We start from the raw sequence: 23,895 nt of genomic DNA, 5'->3' as shown, positions 1-23,895 counted from the left end.
AAAAAAAAAAAAATAACAAAAAGAGAAGCGAATTCGCAGATGTAACACATTGACGATACTTGATAAAATATTCACGGAAATACGGACGATTCTCTTTCTCTCTCTCTCTCTCTCTCTCTCTCTTTCTCTCTCTGTGAAACGACATATCTTTGGATATCTCTTTCTTTCTCTCTCTCTCTCTCTCTCTCTCTCTTACGCTCTTCACTTTTTTTCCGGTTTAGTTATTCCGTCTCTACAAACGTTCGCACAAGTACATTGACTTCAACTTCAAAGTTAATCAGCACATTTGCATAGAAATTCGCGCGACATTCGATGCAAGTGTCTCTTATCACGAGTGTTCACGCGGATCGGGAGAATAAAAACATACATATATATATATATATATATATATATATATATATGGTAAGTGGTTTCCCAACTTATTCGCCTTTCCACGAACGACATTCCAATGACGAGGTCTAATAGTCTAATTGGTAGTAGAGCGAGCGACTCTCTCGTGCCAATGCGAAAGCGTGAGTCAAACCTTGATGCTCAACCTTACTTCGCGTTTTTTTTCGATTTTCTATTCAAATTCGATGATCTAAAACTTGGACCAAGCCAATGCGATTGACACCTTGAACATAATTATAATAAAAACTTTAAAAATGTAAAATAGAGAGATTTTTAATATATGTGTGTGTGTGTGTGTGTATATATGTGTGCAATATATCTAAACGTCACAAGCAGAATCCTTAAAAAATAAATAATTTACCGAGAGTGAGATTGTTCTCCCATGATCTCTGTGTGTGATGTCAATGACAAAAAATACAACACCGTCGTTCCAGGGCTGGAAAAGAAAAATGAAGATTAAAAAAAATTTGAACGCACCTCAATTCCAAATTCCTCGTATCCCGTGATAAGGATCTCGAACTTCCGGTCTCACTCGGTCACACTGCCGGTCACACTTGTAGCACTTCCGGTACCCAAAAATTCGGAGCCCACCGGAACGTGTGACACTTTTTTTTTCTTTTTTTTTCGTGTTCGCGTGCCGTATCCCGTGAAAAAATTGTCGTTGCGACGACGTAGCCGACGTTCCCGACCGGGGGGGGGGGGGGCGGCGAATATGTATACTTCAACGAGACTGCGATTCGCTCGATGTACTTTTAGGCGTGAATACGAGGCGCTCGGCGCTGAATCCGACGATCGGGTACTCGGTGCGCGCACCGAGAGACATGTCAAGATAAATATATAAATTTTATTGCCGATCGCGTGTCGCGGCGCGTACTCGCTCGATGACCGCGGCGCTCACTTCCGCGATCGGGACGATCGTGAGCGGAGGAGGTTGGGGGGACGCGCGATTGACAATTTCGCGAATTCCGACGGTGCGCATCGCGCGTCCGGGTTCCGACGCGAGTTTTCAAGTTATGTGGCGCGGACGCGCGACGAACGCGACCAAGAGACGCGACGATGAGAAGCGGGATGACAAGGTGAGGTGAGGTGAGGCGAGAAGCAAACGGCAAAGTGGGATGATGAAGGCGGAGGTGGAGGAGGCGCGCAGAACCGAAGCAAACCGAGTCCGAACGAGAGGCTCGGTTTAAAAACGCACGGAAAAAGAAAGAGAAAGGAGAAGAAAGAAACAAGGAGAAACGGGAAAAGGCAACGTGATGTGTTATTGTGCTGTCATCTGGATATATTTCGCGCAGTGAGTGAGTCAGATTATCAGCGGCTACCAACCTTATCGATTACCGATAGATGTGGATCCCAAACGAGAGAAGACTGAGAGCAGCTAGGTATGAAAAACTGTAATAACTTTTCCGTCTTGTACGCCAACGTTGTAATATTGACCTGTTGGGCTCACATATTGACCAGGTAAATTGATCTGAATCATCTAAATTATCTGAATTATCTGATTTATCTGGATTATCTTAATTATTCGGTTTCTTTTCTCAAATTGAACGCGGTATAGAACTGCATGCTGTGGACGTAGCACGGAATAGAACTATGTCCACGTGTGAACATAAAGCCCGTTCTACATTGATCGCAAACGCAAGGGGTGCGTTCAGACAACTCAACAGTTGCACAACGGTTGAGAGATAATCACTTTTGATTGGATCATACTTTTGGAACCGCAGTAGATTTTGAAGAATAGTCCTATCATAAGTGATGATCTCTCAACCGTTGAGTTGTCTGAACGCACCCAGGTATAAATCTCGTAGTATTGATCAATCACGCTGATCAATTGGCTGATTTGATCAATACGATTAGTCAATTCTACCAGACTGGACACAGCCTTAGGCTTGAGAGTAGATTGGAATGTGGTTTGGTTTAGATATAGTTAATAACCTCTCGATTTAAAGTCTTATGTCTTGTACACAGGACGTTTTCGACAAAAGTAAGACGTTGATTGGCCGACGCGTCTCGTGTTTGGTCTGTACAGCCGGCGTCTCGTGCAGAGAATTCATATTTATACTTCATCAAAAACAATAAAATAAAAACGGAATTGAAAAAATTTTTTGTAATTAGCAGCTTGCAATTTTTTTTTATAAAAAGTAAATTAAAGCCAAGTTCTACGAAAAAAAGAAAATTCCTTTTGCGTTGTAGATCTGGTCTAAAGTTTGTACTCAAGAGACCGCCGGTTGCTCTGATTGATCAATCAGAGCAAAGTAGCTTTCAGAGCCAGGTCGCTTTGATTGGTCGACACACAATCCCGACAACCTGTAGCGCAACCTATCAGCCTAAGATCCGTCATCAGCGCGCGAGCGTTGCGCCATCTCTTTCGATTTTGCGGCACGAACGACTCAATCGTCCCCCGTCCTCTCCGACCCGCTCTCGCCTCCTGGTTCGCACGTTGTGTGCTTTCGCGCAATTTGGAATCGTTGCAACAAGTACGGCGAACAGTAACGGACGCGCTTGTTCCCGCAGTTCGCTTTGGCGAGGTCGGCGAAATTTCTGCGAGGAGTCGCGCGCCCTGTCGCTCGACACGCGTTTATTCGCGCACACGCGCCAATTCCTGTCGATTTTGTCGTTTCGCGAAAAATCGACGCTAATCGAACAATCGTCCGAGTGACCGTTTCTCTCTCACGTAAAAAGCCGCGCGAATCCGTCCGAGACGCTTCGATAAAAAAAAATTCAGGTAATAAACAATGATCGTGTCCGGGAACGAGGAAGAGATGAGATCGTTCATTCAACGCGGAGGAAAACAATCAACTCCTCGTTGATCGTTAACCTATCCAACGGGGTCAGTGATTTGTCTAACGTTCCGTCGGCAGATCACGCTAAAAGATTCAAATGTGTTTTCGTATCCAAGGTGGATGTTGTTCTTGTTCAAAGTCGTTTGTCAATATTGCCAGTATTGACGGTTTAGTGTAGTTGCTTCATCACACACACACACACACACGGGATACGTATTGTATATTTTCAAACTGATCTCTTCCTCTGATGTGTGTATATTTCCCTTTGTATTCTCAGCAAATAACTTTATTTACATGAACGCACATACACGCCTGAGACATTTTTACATGAAAAAAATATACTTATCATTTTTTTTTTTTTTCAGCACTCGAGCAGCAGAATTAATAAATAATAAACATCTCGAATGTTTGTTATTAGTTTTTGAATTTATACATGTGTGTGTGCATTCAATAATCCGTTCTGTAAAATGGAAAAGTTACAAAAGTGTTTTATTGATTGTTAACTTGTGACTCGGTCTGACTCATTGTATGTTTGTGCAGTGATAACTATAAGACATATCGTGTTCCTCTTTGATAAAAGAATCATTTATTCCATTTAAACCACCTGGGTTTATGTGTGCAAAATCACCATAGAGTCTATTATAAATGTTTGATATTGAAATCAATAATTAGAAATTTTGACACGTTAATTTGTTGTATTATTTGTATAATTGTTTCATTTTTTTTTTTATTTTCAGGATAAAGAAATGCATCGAGGAAGGTAACGTTCAGAAAGCAGGACTATGGCGAACAGAAGGGAAAAGCCTACGGGTTTTGTAAGTAAAACTATTTTAATCTCTAACCAGAAGTATCTTTTGTCGCAACAATTTGTTAACTCTGACATAGTTAATAAATTATTACGCAGAAGCTACAGTTTCACAAATTTATCAAGAAATATATATATATACGAAATGATACACGTACAATAGTCCAAAAAAAAAAAAAAAATTAGAATTAATAAATAATTCGACAAATAGATAAACGTCGAAAAGTCCACACATAAAAACTAAGTTTCATATCTGTGATTCAATGCGATCAAAGTTTATACAGAAACGATAAGGATTCTGAAGTCGAACATACATTGGTAACGGTTCTAATTCTAATGAGCAATTATCGATCATTTCTTTAGTAACATACACTTGTCAAGATACGCATACCTTTCTGCGCTTCTTATCTGCGAGTTTTACGCGCAAGATAAGTCGGTATCAATAAAACAGGGGACTTTAGCGCTGCTTACGTGCGACAGTCGCGTAGTTCGACAACGTCGGGTTGCAATCGAGCGCCACCGATCGCTCTACCTGTTTTTTTCTTTTTTTCCCTTTTTTTTTTCCGGTCTCGCTCAGCTGTGCGTTGTTCTTTCGATCAGTAGTGAGTGACCGTCGCGTTTGCACGACGACGATTTTTCGCGCGATAATGCGCGAACACGAAGTGGAACCAAGAGAGTTATATTAAATCGAGCTAAAACAAAAGAGAGAAAGTGTAAAAATGTCGGGTATTGAGAGAAGAAAGTCGTGGTATCACAAAGCCGAGGCTAGCATCAAGGTAGGAACAATTTTCTCAGATTTACATCGCGATTGCTTCGATCGATTTTTCGTTAAATGTTTATTCGAAGCACCGAGTTTAATTGGAACGTGATATGCGTAAAAAAGAGTGTTTAGAAAATGAGTTTCAAGATATATTGATTTTTGTTTTTTCCAAATAGATGATGAGTCACGCTCACCAGGTTGTGCAATAAAACAACGCAATAATCGGAGCAAACGCACATTTTTTTTTTTTTTTTTTTTTTTCTACTTATTTATTGATCGCCGCTTAAGTGTCGCTGTGAAAATGATGCCTCTCGCGATAAACTGCATAACGTAGGAATTCCATAGCGATACACGCCACATGTGGGCATGTACCGAGTTTCCTGTTTCGTGTTATCAACACCACCGTTTGTGACATCGCAGCAAAAGGCATCGCGCTTCAACAACATGCCGTAATACACACAACATTTTTAAACAACGTTCGTGCGTCATTTTTACGCGCCGAGTTCTCGCGTTCGCGACATTTTTCTCTCGTCGTTTTTATTCTCGAGAAGAAATATATTCAACACGGCGTGTTGAAAATTTTGCCAACAATTCGCGGCGCTAAATAAAAAAAAAAAAAAAAAAAAAACGCCGAGGTGGTAATTGACGACGACGGGATCCCGCGTGGTCTTCTTTTTTCGCGCGACGTCCGCGAGGATATCCTTTCGGACGCGCGCGTAGGTCGACGACGGGAAAAAAAAAAAGGAGGGAAAAGAAGTCAAAGGCGCGCGTGTGCGCCTATTGGAATTTCGCGTGACACCGTTTCGATCTCTCTTTCTCTTTTTCTCTCTCTCTCTCTCTCTCGCTCTCGCTTCTTCGAGTGCCGACGGAAGGTCGAATCGCTGGCGTCATCGTCCGACCGCGTTCACGAGTGAGATCATCTGTAATAATCGGGAGTATTTTTTTCTTCCGGCTTGTAACCGGGAGTAATTAAAACCGCTTGTGTAAATCCCCTCGCCGAGGAGAGCGTGGAAAACCCCCGCGAGGCGCGTTGATCGCGCTCTTGATGGGGGAGTTGAAACGCGAGTAAAAAAAGATAAAAAAGAAAAAGATATGCGAAATAGGAGCCCGGGAGAATTGCATTATGCAACGCATGATACTCCGCCTCGAGTTATCGGTGGAAAAGTATCTTTCTTTGTGCCAATAGAAGAGGAGCTTGTACATCTTGGCGAGAGATTTTTAGTGTTGCAATTTAATTACACAGTTAGTTATTTAATTAAAAGAATTGAAAGATGTTTTTGTTAATTACACAGTATTTTTTTCTATGTATTTGTTTCTCTCTCTCTCTCTCACTCTCTCTGTCTCTCTTTATCTTTTGATAAGCTTTTACCTCGTTGAGAAAATTTTTCTCAAGTGGCCCCGTTTGTGTTTCCGTCATTATCATATCGTGATCATTAATGCGGCGGCGCGATAGAACAGGTGGCCGTTTATACGCCTGGCGTATATAGAGCGTTACGTAACGCGACGCCTCGCCAAAATACAGAGACGGCAGCATTTCGCGCAGTATATGTAACATACATACATACATACATCTCGAATCCGCGGAGTTCGCACCAGGGATTCCTTCGTTTCTCAAGTGTTTTCAACTATGTGTTTTCTTGTATATATACCTGAAGTTACATACTCGTCACTAGGGGTAATTTTTTTTTTTTTTTTTCCACGCCACTGACATTACAGTGTAGAAACTCAATACACGCGGTCGAACTACAAATATGTTTTCGATCTACGTAAAGCTGAGAGCTTTAGGTCTTCTTAGGTATAGGACGCGATTGTGTGTTGTCCTCACGACCATTTATCGGTGACGAATGGCCGTGACGTGTTTCATCCTTTTTTTTTATCGAAACGTTGGCCACGAGAACTTGGTTTATTCGGAGCCGTGACGTAGCTCGTTCGGTGTGATCACATTCCGCAAGGATTCTCATGACTCACAAAGGCGATTTGTCCTTTTCGGTCGGGGTCGACCATATGGTCGGCGTGAAGGACCCCGGGGACAGCTCGAAGGTAAATGTCGAAAAATGGTAGAAAGAAGTTACTTTCCCGAATCCTTTCTGTTTTTTTTTCTCTGTCTACTCTTACACAGTTAGACAGTTTCGACTACGGACATATTAAATTTAAATGTTTTATACACATAAATAAAGTATCTCTTTTTAAGCACCTACAGATGTTGGAACAAGTTTGTCGGAACGAGTCGCAACGTCGTGATTTCGGTGTAATTCAAGTGGACAGATCGAAACGGAGATACAATACGTTCCGCGTGGAAGGAGAAATATTGCGATACCGCGTAAGATAATAATCTCGCGAGTGCGCTTGCGAGAAAGAGAGACAGAGAGAGAGAGAGATCGAAAGAGAATCGTTGTCAAAACAGAGATAAAGGAACTGGAAAACACAATCCGCGAAGGGTCGGTGAGAGAGAATACTTATTGGTAGCGTGATGACGTAAACCGCGTCAAGAATAACATTCTGCCATCCCGCGATTATGACGTTCAAGAAAACGAAAGAGAAAGTTTCTTCCAACTTCGAAGAAATGATCGTAGGAGATAGAGCCGCTCTTCTTCTATCTCCTACGACGACGCGGCGCTTTGTCGCAGAAAAGTCTTCCTGTGAAAAAAAAAAAAAAAAAGAAAACTGATGTAGAAAATCCATGTAACAATAGAGCGAAATCAACACCCGTGCATATTTTTACAACGGACGCAAAACAGTGAAAATATACGAGCGCGAGGTGTATGCGCAATCAACTACTTAAATTACCCGTGAAGAGGCTCGAACTTTTTAAGTGAAACAAATTAATTAAGTTTCTCGACCCATGACGTCATGCGCGCGCGCGTCTGATACACACATACACCACATTAGGATGAAGATCCGCTCGTGTCATCGCATCTAAACGCATTTAAACGCTATTTAGCCGCACACACGAGCCGCGAGACGGTGGCAATCGGACTGTAAGACGATAGTTTCGGACGCGCGTGAGAAGAGCTATTACGATTCTTAAATTCTAATCCGCTTTTGACTCGCGCAATTCGCACACCCGGCTCTCTCGAGACTGTGTCCGACCTGTGTTCGTGTACTACGGAGAGAAGAAATACACGCGCACACGTTTCGAAGTCGGCTTGAAGGAACTCTCGGAATCGGCGCGCGCGCGCGCGCGCACACATACACACCGACTTGTAAATTTCAGGCATGAGCTCTCCGCGCGCGTCTGATGATAAGCGGTCACCGCGCGCGGAGAAGAAAAGATACGGTTCCGCGATACGCGAGCGAACCGTAAAGAGTGTACGCGCTGGGACGCGCGGCGATCTTCTCTCTTTTTGATTTCTTTAATTTCACCGCGATGCCGTTATGTTAATCTTACGTTACGGCCTAACTGTACCGACTCTGCGCCTGCAATGTGGATACATATATATATATGTATATATACATTTTACATATGTACGGGCGCACCTTCTTACGCGATCGTCGTCAAAGTAAACGAGTCCGATCTCGGCGCGCTCACGAAATTGCGTGATACATACGTTGCTCGCATGCGACAGATTTTGCGACCGGCGTTCTGTGCCTCTTATCTTTTCCGCGCTTCGAAGCTTCTGCTTCTGTTGTCCGCGTTTTCCTTTTTTTTTTTTTCTTGTTCTCTTCGAGAACGGCGAGACCGAGCGCGAGAAGAGATACGGAACGTATCGTTTTTTTTTTCCTCTACGTGTTTCCCTTTTTGCTTTCTTGGACTAATTAACATCGAGGTTTTTGTATTGCAACAAGGAGTCGGCTTTGAGTAATGAGAGATTACCGGTTTTAATAGTCTCTCTCCACTTAAACGTGTGATGATAATTGACCGAATGATCGAAGTACACTTCGTACGCTTTTGTTCTTGATGTCATTGTTTTTTTTTTTTTTTNNNTTTTTTTTTTTTTTTTTTTTTTTTTTTTTTTTTTTTTTTTTTTTTGTGCGCTTCGAAAGAACGTGGGAAAAAAAAAACGAAGACGTCAGTTTCTCGCCAGGAGAGTAGAGAAATTCGACCGGGCGAGTTCTAGGACTGATGCGTGAAAAAGAAAATGTTCGTGGAAAACTTGCGAAGCTCGCGCTTCGCGACGTGTGAAAAAAACAAACGAGATGCAAAATTAAAAATCTTCATTGCGCAGCGAAGGCATTGCGAGCTGCCGCGACAGTAATCTTCTTTGCGGGGGAAAGAAACTCGAATAGAGAAGAAGTGGAAAGATTGGCCGGATAAAACTTTCTACATTCAATCGCGATAATTTCGCGTTGCGAATCGTTTCGTCGCGTCGGACTTGCTTAATCGCGAAAATCGCCGTCACTATGATCGCCGCGCGTTTGATTAAAAAAAAAACATTCATCTTTTCCGTTCCACGCGAGTTTTTTTTAGTTTCGATTTTTATATCGCTACGAGAGACAATTTTTGAACGTATAGAAAAACAGAAAAAATGGACAATAAAATGAGTAAAAAAAAATGGAAGAAACTTTTGTCGATCGAGTTAATCGAGGAAAGTGAGAAACGTCGTTCTCGGACACACAATGTCGTCTTTTTGCGAGGAAACAAGCGCGCACGGCCGAATTCTCATATTACCTTTTTGGGCTGGGTTCGATGATGTTGGTCGCGTGTGTGCGCTGATAACGTGGTTCTCTCGAATAATGTGTAACAAATAAATCAGTCGTTATAAATAAATCGTTTGCGTGTCTCTTCTGGGTGCTGCGCGCGGGTGTGTTTGCGCGACCATTCGCGGTCTGAGAGATCGAAGCGCTCGAGGAAGGGGAATGTGCCGTGAGCGCACCCGGGCGTCCTGGACCGTCCTGAGTCAAACCACCGAGTCAGTCCGTCGCCGTTTCTTCCTCGCGGTTCACGTCGTCCGCTTTTCTTCTTTCCCCGCCGCAGGCCCACTTGACTCCCTCGCTCTTTGACAGTGCGCGATTGCGTAATCGCGAATAACGTATGTGTGTGTGTGTGTGTGTGTGGGAGGAATCCGTTATATCGATAATGACACTTTGAATGGGAAGATAGCGGTGATAAATATGCACGCTTGTTAAAACGCGAGTTGTGCAGTTGGTCGTTGTATTTGTACGCGCGTGTGAGTGAAAACTCTCTGTCACGTGTATTATTGCGTATTATTATTTATTATTGAAATGTGTGTAAACATGGATTATTGTTTAATTCGATAAAGCAGCGTTTTTTTTGATCTCTCGACACTTGGACTTTCCTCCTGAGGATCATTAAATTGACATTAGACACACAACTCTGTGTGCGCGCGCGATTAATTGTTTCGTTTATCGACTGTGTATATACTCGCGCTCTAATCTGTCCGACTAATTGACACATCGTCGCGCTCCCACACACGCGTTCCTCGCGCTCATTGTTCTCCTGCGCATCATCGAAAGGTGTGTTCAATCGAGCCGGTTTGCCACAACAACAGTATTTGTGCGCGCGATTGAAATACATACATACATACATATGTATACGTATGTATTCACGCACGTCGCGTGAATGCCTGGATGGAAACGTCAGTCGGTGTTTCCGTCGAAAGGAGAATATAAACGTGTGTGTGCGTTCGAAGCTGTCGCGAGATTTTTTTTTGTTTAACGCGCGAGCTAGAAGTCGGTTAACGCGTCCGTTGTGCGATGATACGAAAAAATCGTCTCTCAAGTGCCTTGAAGCTTTAAAAAAGTGATACGCGGTAAAAAGAAGCGAACGACTGAGTGTGAATGAGTGTCACGAGCTTGCGTGGGTTTTGCCTAAAAATAAAAGTGCGTCCGTCCGCGTCGCTCCGTTCGTGAGCGCGCGCGCGCGCGCGCTTGGGACTTTGGGACGTTACGCGCGTGTAAGGCTTGACATGAGTCATTCGTCACCGCTCGCCGAAGGTTTTTAATTGTCCCCGAAGTGTCTTGTCGCGAAACACACGTCGCAATGATCACGGACTGGGTAAGACTTTATTTGGACACTGGAAGGATACGGTTCTTTTACGGCAATTACACATAAAATCAATTTCTTATGTGTGTGTGCGCGCACACGTGTCTCACACGTATAGTAGCCATTTGTATCAAAGAGTTTTAAAGGAACGCTTGAATGATTCTAGACTAACAAAAGAATGAACGATTAGAGTAAAAATAGTCGAATCTTCTAAATTTACTGCGTTGATAAGAAGAACTGGCTTTAAAAAAAAAAGAGGAAGAAAACAACACGAAGTAATTGGTACCGTTCGGAGGAGCTTGCTCGGAAACGCTGAAGTTTGAGACGAAATTACTCGCTTGTACCAATTTTGCGCACAGGCAGTAATTTATTACTCGGCAATTAATTTTTGTCGCTGCTCTGTCATCTTCCGATATTACCGCGCTATCTTCCATCGTACACACACACACACACACACATAAGTGAAGAGATTAAAACCGCATCCGTGGAAACTGATGTCATCGCTAATACTATTTTGTCAATCGCATTTCTTACTACGTTAATAACTCGTCAGATAAAAATGTATTCCGCGGAGTTTAATTTTTTATTTATTTATTTTTTTTTTTTTGAAAAACGCCACGTGCGCGTAAAACGCGTCATCCAGTCGTTTCATCATTGAGCTCAAAGTTGCGCGCTGCTAAAAAGTTCTGGCTAGATGATCTGATCGCACGCAGTTGTGGTAATAATACATATAGTCGTCATTTTTAACTGTATATCCGGCATGTGTTGATCGCGAACAGTCGAAGAATTCATAATAGAACTTAATTTTCAATGCGTGCGCTTAAAAATTTCGCACGCGTCACGTCCGCCTTGCCTATTAATGAAGTCCGTGTGTAATAGCCTCCGGCGCGCGATTGAGTCTCGGGATTTTCGAGAAGCGGACTTTGGTCTCGACAGAGCCGAGAGACGACGAATGCGCGCGGTTTTAACGCTTCCTCCTCGGAGCCGGAGCTACCTTCGGCGCTTGACGCCTGTGCGCGTGTCCAGTTACTTTACCTCGCGGTAAATGGATAGAATAATTGCTTCCAGCTCCGGCGCGCGATTTCATCCCGGAAAAATTTCGATTGCACTTTACCGGTGCGCGTCGTCGTTTGCGCGCTCTTGCGAGCGAGTTATCGCGCGTATTACATCATCGTGTGTGTGTGTGTGAAACGCGAGTCTGCGTTTCGCGCACACGACGTTGTTGCCCCGCCAAAAAGAGAAACATTTACAATCGAACCCGTACATCGGAATGCAACGGTTTATCGTAAAACGACCTCGCGAGCCGATCGAATTTACATTCGAACGAGGTCGCACTTTTGTTTTCTTACCTTTGCGGCTCGTTGTGTTTTATAGCGCAGTGGAATTCAACGATCGTCATCTCCGCGTCGTCGACGATCTCCGTGTCGATCTCGCGCGGAGAATTATTCCTGTTCATAGCTCGTTAGCTTCGTAGATCGCCAGCTCGATTGTTCATTTATCACTTTAGTAAAGTTCTGTAAAAACAAAAACAATTGCAATAATAATGTTGCTAGTTTTTTAATTAAAAAAATTATTTTAATGAATTATTGTATCGTTGTCTTTGTATTGCGTAAGTTGAAAACAAAAATAATCGGTAAAGCGAGTTTTTGATCAATTAAACTGCGAAAAAGATAATGAGACATAAACAATTGTTGTTGCAGTTGGACACATGGTTCGGTCGGCCGAAGAAATCCGGCCGGGGAAATGGCACGCGCGGCTACGCGGGCAGCAACACCATGCCCAGGCCGCACTCCGGCGACGACATCAACGAGATCGAGCAACAACGTTGCATCATCGAGAGGATGGATGAGGAGACGGTGAACGACAGGTTCGAGGAAATGCTGGTGAGCGAACATTGATCTTATTGCGCGACGAACACAGGCCTGCGCACTATAATATTTCTTCGTTCTGACGACGCGACATATTTACAAACGCGACAAGATCTTCGCACAGCTGATCTCTCTTATCTCTCTGCGCGACTTGTGTATATGTTACATTTAATTTCATTCTGATAATGCGCGTCGTCGTCATATTGTTCGTCGTAAGAAAACCAATATAAATCTTGTTACGTCTCTTGTGTGTGCGAGCGCGAAAATAAAAATTAAAAAAATATTTTTAAACACCAAGTCATCTGTTTCTCGCTTCAGGCCAATATGAATCTAACGGAGGAGAAGAAGGAACCTTTGCGGCAACAGTCGGACACGAAGAAGAAGGAGATGTTGGTTCTCCATTACAAGGGCACCGTGCAAGAGAACCGATCGAAATTCGACAAGCCGGCGGACTACATACATTATCTTGCGCAGCCCGATCTGAGCGTCAACAAGATCTACACTTGCGTCGAGTCTCTTAGAATCGCGCTCACTAACAATCCGCTGAGTTGGGTACAGGAGTTCGGCACGAAGGGTCTCAAGCAGGTCCTCGCTACTCTCAACGAATGTTACCGAAAGTAAGCGTGAATTGTTGCCTCAAATGAAATTTCGTACAAATTACATAGCGTATTGGTGCGGAGCACGTAAGATTCGATTCTAACATTGATATTGTTCTATTACAGTGCCTTCATATATTATGATAGGTAATTAACGTAAGAGTATACTATTCGCTTTTGAATGTCATTCCGCAGTAATGTTTCATTACATCAATTTACTTTTCTCCTCCCCCCTTCCCCCTGCTTGTTATGTTTCACATATGACGAGCGAAAGTTTTTGCTATAATAACAATTCAAACGATTTTTTGTTTTTTTTTATTGCGTAACGCTAAACATTTTATTGCCAAACATTTTTTGAAATAGATTGATTACCTCATTTGCGCCGCTCAGCCGAGATATTTTTACTTGATTAATTTCTAATTAATTAATTAATTAATTTTTTTTTTGCATGACGCGCGTACTGCTTACGGCAGAATCCACTTCAAGATGCGTGATAATTTTATTTGAATTAATTGTGAATTAATGGTTCCTCTCTTTAGTGATAACCGTTACGAGCGAATACAGTACGAGTGCATTCGCTGCTTAAAGGCTATCATGAACAATACCGTCGGTATAAAGGAGATGTTGGCTCATCAGGAAGCACTTACAATAGTGGCCAGATCGTTGGAACCGACGAAACCGTCCGTAATGTCCGAAGCTGTGAAGCTACTCGGCGCGGTATGTCTCATATCGAGCGATAGTCACAAAAAGGTTTTGGACGCGATCACTATGAACGGCGAGTTCAAAGGTCGCGAAAGATTTCTGCCGATCGTGCAAGGACTGATGACCAAGCAGAGTGAAAATTTAAGGGTAAGCTTGTTGTTACGTAAAAAAAAATGCTGTGCAAATGTTGAAATGACATGTCTGTCTAAATTATTGCAAATCAACTAAGAAGAAATTGAATGAAATTGAGAGAAACGCACTTTTAAATTACAAAATTGAATATTGTGCCATAGGTAGTGTGCCTTCAACTCATAAACTCGATAATCTCGTCCGCCGAGGATCTAGATTTTCGCTTACATCTGAGAAATGAGGTAATGCGAGTCGGTCTTGCTGACATCCTCGAAATGTTAGAGAAAGACGAATCGGAAGACTTGGCAACGCATTTGAAGATCTTCAATGATCACAAGGAGGAAGATTACGAAGAATTTGTACAAAGATTTGACAACGTGCGCTTAGAATTGGACGACGTTAACGACTGCTTCGAAGTTGTAAAGAACATGGTGATGGATACTACCGCCGAGCCGTATTTCCTATCTATACTTCAGCATCTTTTATTTATTCGAGATGATGCTCTGGTTCGGTAAGTGTTATCGCTTGAATATGATTTTGTTTTATTTAATTCAAGCTTACGTGTACTTATTTATCTTCTATTATTTCCAGACCGGCGTATTACAAATTAATCGAGGAATGTATATCGCAAATCGTATTGCATCGTTCAGGCTGTGATCCGGATTTCAGCGCGACGAAGCGCTTTCACATTGACGTGCAACCGTTGATCGATACCCTAGTCGAAAAGTCACGGGCTGAGGAGGAACGTCGGTTGGTAGAGGTGACGCAGAAATTGGAGGAGGCTATAGCCAGCAGACAAGAGGCCGAAGCGAAGCTACAACACGCGGAAAACAAAATCAAGGAATTGGAACAAGGAACGGGAACGAAGCCCGTTGGCCAGAGAACCGGTGTTTGTCCACCTCCGCCACCTATGCCCGGAATGGCCGGACTACCTCCACCACCACCACCTCCCCCACTTCCGGGTGGTCCACCTCCGCCACCGATGCCAGGAATGACATGTCCACCTCCGCCACCTATGCCCGGTTTGAAAGGTCCCCCGCCTCCCCCAATGCCTGGAATGGGACCTCCACCACCACCCATGTTGGGAATGGGTCCTCCGCCACCGCCGATGGGAGGACTGTCTCCACCGCCTCCGGCGTTACAGGTTTTACCTCATGGTCTGAAACCGAAGAAGAAGTGGGAAGTGGACGGCCCATTGAAAAGAGCAAACTGGAAAGCGGTATGTTGTCATATGATGGAATGTATGATAGAAAATATACAAAATATTGACTTGAACACCAGTTGCTTTTCAAAGTAACAATCTGTTGTTACATCTAAAGCTTCGTGATATTTCAGATTTTACCTCACAAATTAACAGAAAAATCATTCTGGACAAAAGTACAAGAAGATAGATTGGCAAGTCCGGAAATATTGGACGGTCTTGTGCAAAAGTTCGCATCCAAACCGAGTGGTAAAAAACTGGATGACGTAGTTGATAAGTAAATTTCACTTGATAAATGATTTAATTTTTTTCTCTGTCGCATACACGCGTTTGTCAATCAATATTATCGTGCACGCAGGTCAGCTCCGATGAAAAAGGTGAAAGATCTCAAGGTTTTGGACGGTAAAGCTGCTCAAAATATATCGATACTTCTCGGCGGAACGCTGAAGCACATGCCGTACGTGGAAGTGAAGAAATGCTTATTCAGATGCGAGGGACCAGTTATTTCGGACAACATATTACAAGGATTAATTCAGTATTTGCCACCGCCGGATCAGTTATCGAAGTTGCAAATGTACAAAGATCAGTACGACGATCTGACTGAGGCAGAACAATTTTGCGTTACGGTAATTTTGTTTTCAAACTTTTAACGCGATTGTTTTCAAATTTTTGTTAACGCGTAGAAATTCAATCGTGACGAGCGATAACGTTGATGATTGCAGATATCTACGATAAAGAGGTTACTGCCGAGATTACGATCATTGAGCTTTATGTTGAAATACGAGGAGCTGATACAGGATGTGAAACCGGACATCGTGGCGGCTACGGCGGCATGCGAAGAAGTGAAAAGCAGCAAGAAGTTCGCGCGTATTCTCGAATTGATATTGCTACTTGGAAATTACATGAATTCAGGTTCTAGAAATGGCCAAGCGTTTGGATTTGAAATTAGTTTTCTAACGAAGGTTCGTTTTTTTCGTGATCCAATATGCAACAAACGCTCGCGTATATTAATTGCTAGTTGTTAGTCGCGATCGTTGTGATCATTATCGCGTTTTTCTTTAATTTTTTTCCAGTTGACCAGCACGAAAGATGTCGATAACAAGCAAACCCTCATGCATTACTTGGTGACCACGATAGAAAGAAAGTTTCCGGAATGTCTCAATTTCATTGAGGAACTATCGCATGTAGATCGCGCTAGTCGAGTGTCTTTGGAGAACGTTCAGCGAACGTTACGCCAAATGGAAACCAATATCCGTAATCTCGAGCAAGATCTTTCAAATGCCAAAGTTCCGCAATGCGATGACGATCTATTTATAGATGTTATGAAGGTATTTTTTCATTATTTGTCAATAACAACCGTTTTGATGTTTAGTATAAAAAGCACCGTTTGTACATACCACGCACGCGTACAAAGAACTTAGTTTCCTTAACGAAGTCTTTTCGCACAGCCATTTGCCAAAAAGGCTAGAGATTCGTACGAAGTTCTGCAGAACATGTTCAAGAATATGGACGGCTTATACACGGACATTTCCGAATTCTTTTCTTTCGACAAGCAGAAGTACACTATTGAGGAATTCTTTGGTGACATCAAGACGTTCAAGGACGATTTCTTGGTAATTACGCGCGAACATTTCTATTATTTTCTATTATGTTGAGAGATATGCATCTCAATCGAGCAGCTCTTTAAAAAATTGTTTGATTTAATATTTCGCATTGTGTTACCGAATCTTTGTAGCAAGCACAAAAGGAGATGATTAAGCTGAAGGAGGGCGAGGAGAAGCAGAGACGGGCGAGAGAAGCGCGCGAGAAGGCAGAAGCGGAGAAGGCGGCGCGAGCTGCGCGCAAACGTGCACTAGTCGACATGAACGCGCACGAGACGCAGGAAGGCGTTATGGACAGTCTGATGGAGGCGCTGCAGACTGGAGCAGCCTTCAGCCGACCGGACCAACGACGCAAGCGACCGACACGCGTAGCTGGTGGTAAGTTCTCTAGGACTACGTACATCAGAAGACGAGTGGCGATAAAGGACCAAGCAACGCAGTCGTATGTGTTTAGCAATTTTTCGAACCAGTCCGCTGATTTAACGCACGAAAACTTAACTCCGACCACGATCGCGGGACCCAACGTCCTTCCGAGCGGGATCGTGGCTAATTTAGACGCGGCGGTCGATTCGACGAAATTCTTTACGCCGGAAGAGAATCAAGAGCTCTACAGGCAAATGCTGATAGAAGAGGCCATAAAGACGCCCAGACTGAAACGATCCAGAATCACGTTCTTTCAGAAAAAGAAACAGCGCAGTATCCACAATTATGCGTATTACGCGATGTCAGAGTCTGCGGAAACACCAAAAAGAGACGTATCATTGAAAACATTTGGAAATCTGGAATCCAGATACGATGATTCGGACATTGACGCGAGTTCGAGTCCACTGGTCAACGGAAACAATTTTCTCAGTCTAGCGCGTTTGGTCAGTCCGGTTAGACAGAGGCGCGTTGTGATCAACAGATTGCGCAGAAGAAACAGTATGGTGCGTCGCGCTATAGCGAATCGCAAACGTACGCGCATAAATAACATAATCGCGAAGCGCCGCAAGTTTTGTTGCAACTTGCCCCCATCGAATGCGAACATCACCGTGCCGTTAATCGCAAACTCGCCCGTTATAGACGTCAATCTCACGAACAAAGACATGTCCAAATCGATCGACAGTTTTCGCGCTAAACCGTTCAAAACGCCATCCACTCCGGTCAGACTCCTGCGATCGAAAAACTTTGAGAATCTTGCCGGATACAGGGACGAGAATCACAACATACAAGATTTGAAATGCGAGTCCCCGTACGCGAATGTATCCAATCACCTCTCGAGCACGGAGCAGGTAACCGTGGCGCAATCGCTACCGACCGAAATAAATAAAGTCACATTGTTATCGGAAGATAGTCTGTTGCGTGTGAACAAGACGGATTCTTTCTGTTTTATCGCGCAAGATCTGGAGAGTTCTGAAAAATGGCCAAGTATCAACGAGTCATTTATTCCGAACACGAGTGGCTCGGGTGTAAGATGTACACTGAAGAAAACAAAGAACAAATTGTGGAAGAGAAACTGGAAGTTCTGGCGAACCTCTGTAAATTCCATTTAATACGCGGAAATCCATACGCGCGCTGCTTTTTATTTAATCTCGCACGAGAGTGGATTATATCGGGAATTAAAAAAAAAGATCGAGAAAACAGACGAGAGAGAGAGAGGAAAAGATTGAAAGAAAATGAAAGTTTTATAGCTTTAAAATAGCTTGTTTTACCGTTTTGTGCCGAGATACATTCCGATATGAAAAACTGTTAAAATACAAAGCTGCAGAGACCAAGTCTTCAAACTAAACGACGCAGTAACATATTTTGAAAAGATGTCTATTGTTGAATCTTTGCAATATAATTGCTCGTGGAGTATTATAATTCTCATACCAATGTGATAGTTTGAACTAGTCGAGTCAATGGTTTTTTTTTATATTAATTTTTTTTAAATACAATTTATATAAAATTTCAATATATATGTACATATACAAATATAAATTATTCAGAAACTGTAGGACAGGCAACTATTATTCGAGACTTATAAATGTGATAGGAATTGTGATATAAAAAATTTACAATTAATTCATATGGTATTTTAAAGTTGTGTTATATCAAGTGTTTGAAAAACGATTGTAAAGAGGCAGACTACGGTACTGTTTGTCAATAATCAGTTTGAACTATTTATACATATCATGTAAACCGTAACATTTGTTGAAAGATGAGAAAATATGCAAAATTATAAATTTTCCCTATATTACTGATTGATTTGTGCGATATATTGAAGAAAAGTGTTTATTTTTTCTCAAACAACTAAATTATGCCTTTTTTTATGAAAAAAAAAAAATAATAATTGTTTCTAAGATTGTTATATATACATTTACATTTTAAAATGTGATTCTCAAAACATTCTAGTCTTTTTTTATGAATTATGTATTGCGACTGTTTTGTATAAAAAACATATATTTTTTATTCTTAATTAAATGAAAGGAATTTACAATTTATAATTTTTACTCGTTTATTTTTATATTGTTTTCTTTTTACTTGTTTATTTTCATATCGTTTTCCTTGTAATGTGTTCAATGTTGTGTGTGTGTGTGTTGTGTATTATCTCGTTTCTCAAAGATACAAAGACATGAACGAAGACATAAACGGCTAAAAAAAAAGGACCGTCTGCAATATAAATTAACTTTATAAAATAATTCTGATGAACAAACTCCATGAGAAATTATAAATTGTTATTACAGATGTTACACGCTTTTCAATATTGTTAATATACCGGCAAACTATACGTTTATATGTGGACAATTTATATAAAACTTCTTAAGAAGTAACAGTAAACTACATGTTTGGATCAAACATCGAAGTTTTGTCAAAAAAAAAAAAAAAAAAATCGTCTCGAAATGTCGCACCTTAGCGTTCCGCGATAAAAATATTTCCGTCCTCTCGATATCCGTGTGTAACGAGCTCACAATTCCTTGTTTCAATTTTTCCAGCTGAGAGGAGAGCGCAACTAAACAGGAGTCGATCGCGCACTGGATTGGTGGGGTCTGGTTTACTAGGGAGAGAACTTTCAACGTGAGTAACACCACCGTATTTTAATCGCTGAGAAGAGGAATGCTTCTCGAGAAACGAGGCATGATTAGACCGCACGCTTGGTCTCTCGCGCGCATGTTGCATGTGTGTACCACTTTGTGAAATGTAAACTTTTGCTCACCAATTATGGTTGAAAACATTTTTTTTTTTTTTTTTTTTAATAGAAATCGCGTGATCGTTACTCGTTTCAAATATTTGTACCAGCGCGTACGCGAGAAGCGCCGCTCAAACCAGCGGAAATTACGTAACAAACATCTTCGAACGATTTCGCTAATTTTATCAATTGCATCTTCGTCTCTTTGTGTATTTGACGATAATTTGTAGAAGATAATAATTTTTTATATAGTTTAATATAAACAATGGGATATGCATATATGCTTTGCGGAAACTCTTTTGTAACTGCTGTTTGTTGACATTCAGATAATTTTGAGCACGCACTCGTATATTATATATACACACACACACACACACTCGTCACTGTACTTCAGCACAATCTGTATTGTTGTTGCAGAGAGCTGTTGAGTTCGGCATAACCCGCCGGAATGCATTCCGGGTTTCCGTCCTATACTCGTTGCTGTGATTTTACGCACTTCACTGTATCGCTGGAACGGCAATGAATGAGGAATCGTCATCGTGCGACGTGACAGGTCGATACTTTTTGTTTGTTTTCGAAAAAAAATGGAAGAAAAGCAAAAGTTCCCCAACCCATCACATAGAGCGGATCCTCTGTGTCGTGTTATCGAGTGTATCATTCACTTGCGATTTTTACGATACGAACCAAGTAAAAAACAAAGTCTTCCTTTAATGTATGTTTGAATACATTCGCGGATGTAAGTATTGTATTGTACAAATATACAATTTTTTTTTAGTGCGTTTGCACACACACACAATGCGCTATAGTAAATAATAATAATCACGCCGCAAACTCTCGACGAGAAGAATAGCGTACGAATTTTTGATCGCACGCTTTCTCCCGGGCAACACCGATGATATAATTTTGAAATGAAGAATCACATATATTTAACTCAGCGCCATTGTAAATAACGAATAAGGTTTAATAATAAATTTAATACCGGCGGAGTCGAATAGGCAATTTGTAACTACTACTATGAAAAGCGCGACGCATACGTAATATCTCACTAGCCTTTTTTTCTACTGCCGTTTCTGATCGAGTCAAAGCGAAACGCGACTTGCATTTCTATTTTTATGTATGTTGCTGTAAATATATAATATATATTTTTACCTTCGAATAGGGAACGTACGCGCGCAGACCGAATTTTGAAAATCATTGTGCGACTTTATACAGATGATGCGTGATGCATTTTGTAAATATGTTGTTTATTAAAAACTCACGGGAACAAGTAACTTGTCTTGGTTACCACATTTATATATACAGTATACATGTAAAAAGGCAACGCGGTCCTTTTTTTTTCTTTTTTTTTTTTTTTTCTAACAATATTCGCATGCGAAGGTAATTGTTCGCATGACGCGAGGAGGAGGTTTGCAAATCGGCGTTCTTATTGCGAAATGAAAAACAAAAAGAAAAAAAAAACGGTAATGATACGTTTTACCGTGAAACGGACTTCTTCGCTGATGATCCGACAGAATAATAATCGCGAAGATAACGTGTACAGCTCTTTAAACGTTCAACTCGTTGTTCACAATTCTCAATGAGAATGGTTTTTCTTTTTTTTTTCTTTTTTTTTTTTTTTTAACGATATTCGAGGCACTTTGTGTGTGTTGTAAAATATATTAAAGACGGACTCTCTACACGGAATTGACACACAGATTTTGCGATATAGGGGAGAACGGGGTAAACGTGACGCTCGATCAAAAAAAGATTTATTATATAATATCTTTGTGTTAAAAATATCCGGTTTTTCATCGAATGTATTCTGTGTTTTGTAGTTACTCATACACGCATAATACATTAGTTAAGATAAATTTTATACGAAGTAAAATATTAGATAAAAAGTAATATACTATATATTATTTAAAATATTATTCTTGTGCAAAATTGAGACGATCGGTCCGATCCGCTGAGCGTTGTGTGTGTGTGACCCCGTTCTCCCCTATTTTTAATAATTACAACACCAACATCATCTCTCGTCTCACTTTTGTAGATCACACGTGTATATTTCCATCTTTTATATATAATAAAATACATCGTTATATTCTTGTACACACAGCTGATTAATGTTAATCTATTATGTGCGAGCAAAAAGAACTGAAATATTAATTTTAGGACGAATAGTTTACTCGACATGTAATTAATATGCGCAATTTGTGATAACTAAAATTTAGTGACAGACTCGCGCGCGACATTTGTGTCAGAGTCGACACCTTCTCGACGACGGTGAAAAGAAACAAAAAAAAAAACCCTCAGGGAATGCGAGAAGAGGAGATGATCGAAGGCGATAAACGGCGATGTGTGATCATCCGATTATTGTTTAGCAATAAATAACGTAACGCAACATTATGTGGATTTTTTTTTTTTTTGGTATCTTTTTCTCGAAATTAAATCAAAAAATCAAAACGTTAAAAATCGCACGCGAAACTCGCGAGAAACTTGGGATTGCGATTTTGTTGCTTCTTTTGGACGCGCTTTTGACAGGAAGCCGATCGCCGTTTTCGGATCTACGGAAACGGCGGTGGGACATTCGAGCGGGCCTAATTCGAGTTGTTGTTTTGCGTGAAATTTGTGTAAAAAATAACGAACAATAATTCAAAAACGCGACCGAGATGAAACGCGCGTGTGTTCTCTCGCGCGGTGGAAAATCTCCGGTAATATAGATAAAGATCGACGGGTCCGGCGCGTTTGTTTAGTTTAGCGGAGCAAAGGTAGCCGCGCTTATGGTAGTGGGGCGGCTATGCCAGGCACGTTCGAAATGTCTAAGCGAAAGGCGACGTAACGAGCCGGTTCTCGGGAAGCCGCAAAAATCGCGGAAGTGTCTCTCCTTCGCGACGTCGCATTCTTTACGCACGACTTTCGGACGACGTTGTCGTCCTCGTCGTCGTCGTCGTCGATAAGTTTATCTTCGTTTTCACGTGCATGCGCATTTTCTTCTTTTCCTCTACAGTACATTTAGCATCGGCGACGAAACGCGGGCCGTTACGTGGCCAGAGACCATAAATGCGCACTTTTGTATTATATTCCAGCACACATGCCTTTTTTTTATTATACGTACCGATATACGTAAAAAGAGCGCACGCGCGATGATGAGCATTTCTCTGAAATAATTACACACGTGTGCATGTACAAGGGAAACTTTGACCGTCGTGCGTTGCGCCCAACAACAAATTTGAATCTCGCAATGAAAACGAACGATTTTGTTTTATATATATATATATGTAATATTGTATTTAAGAGTACTTAAGTACTACATTGTATGTATATTGTGAATACGTGGAAGTTTTTGAATAATATTAATATCTTATTATTACACCCATACACACACACACACACACGTGTCTATTATTTCTCTCAACCTGTTTTCTCTATGATAACAAATCTTGACGACAGATCGCGTCGCTGTTAACCGTTTTTAAATGTCATTTGTACGTTTGAAACAAGTATCGAACGATGTATATATATTAAACGTATTTCAGATGTACGTGTCGAGTTGGTAGCAAAGTCCGGTATAATTCACGACAGAAGGACATTTTCAATTAATGTAAAATGCAGCTCATTGCGTATGCGAAGGTGCCGCGCGCGCGCGCGTGTAGAATGTCAGCGGAATGTAAAATTAAATAACGAGCAAAGCGAAAAAACGTGTGTTCTCGAGAAGAGAACTTCATTTCATCGCGATGTTGACGTAATCCACGCGAGGAACGTATGTATGTGCATACGCGCAATCCGCGCGTCGCATCGGAATATCGAGTGTGTTTAACGTTCGAGAGAAATCGAGGGAACGTAAAACCATGTCGTCGCGGTCGCGAGTTACATACCGTGCGACGCGCTCAGTCACGCGTAGATTATACGTGAGATATCGATCGATCATATTATATTTAAGACAAACACCTTGATCGCGCGTTCGCTCGCCTCGCACGTTCGGACGAGATAGT

General features: G+C 41.6%; 2 protein-coding genes across 8 annotated transcripts in view; one reads left to right on the top strand and one right to left on the bottom strand.

The window, feature by feature from the left end:
* LOC109853257 (band 4.1-like protein 4) overlaps positions 1-1,503 on the bottom strand; it is a 13,056-nt gene extending 11,553 nt beyond the window's left edge. The window contains exon 1 of one of the 2 annotated variants that reach the window (XM_020425167.1): positions 868-1,503. The gene's annotated coding sequence lies outside the window, so the exon portion shown is untranslated. The remainder of the gene's footprint in view (positions 1-867) is intronic. The other variant, XM_020425166.1, reaches the window with a different exon arrangement.
* A 1,305-nt stretch (positions 1,504-2,808) lies between these two features.
* Positions 2,809-23,227, top strand: LOC109853256 (protein diaphanous). Of its 6 annotated transcripts, XM_020425162.1 has the most exons (16): positions 2,809-3,112; positions 3,908-3,985; positions 12,380-12,562; positions 12,866-13,164; positions 13,270-13,290; positions 13,683-13,992; positions 14,139-14,485; positions 14,566-15,193; positions 15,310-15,452; positions 15,534-15,801; positions 15,898-16,137; positions 16,249-16,503; positions 16,624-16,788; positions 16,911-17,154; positions 19,731-19,812; positions 20,342-23,227. In XM_020425162.1, the coding sequence occupies exons 2-16, from the start codon at positions 3,953-3,955 to the stop codon at positions 20,361-20,363; spliced, it is 3,240 nt and encodes a 1,079-aa protein (XP_020280751.1). In that variant the 5' UTR covers positions 2,809-3,112; positions 3,908-3,952; the 3' UTR covers positions 20,364-23,227. The 6 variants fall into 6 exon arrangements, with proteins under 6 accessions (XP_020280751.1, XP_020280749.1, XP_020280748.1 ...); XM_020425160.1 differs by lacking the exons at positions 2,809-3,112; positions 3,908-3,985 and adding an exon at positions 4,586-4,751 and having other exon boundaries at positions 15,310-15,448; positions 15,530-15,801; XM_020425159.1 differs by lacking the exons at positions 2,809-3,112; positions 3,908-3,985 and adding an exon at positions 4,586-4,751.
* The last annotated feature ends 668 nt before the right edge of the window (positions 23,228-23,895 follow it).

Source organism: Pseudomyrmex gracilis, unplaced genomic scaffold (genome assembly GCF_002006095.1).
Source record: "Pseudomyrmex gracilis isolate BER0280 unplaced genomic scaffold, ASM200609v1 scaffold_45, whole genome shotgun sequence".
Lineage (NCBI taxonomy): Eukaryota > Metazoa > Arthropoda > Insecta > Hymenoptera > Formicidae > Pseudomyrmex > Pseudomyrmex gracilis.
This window is presented reverse-complemented; position numbering and strand designations above follow the sequence as displayed.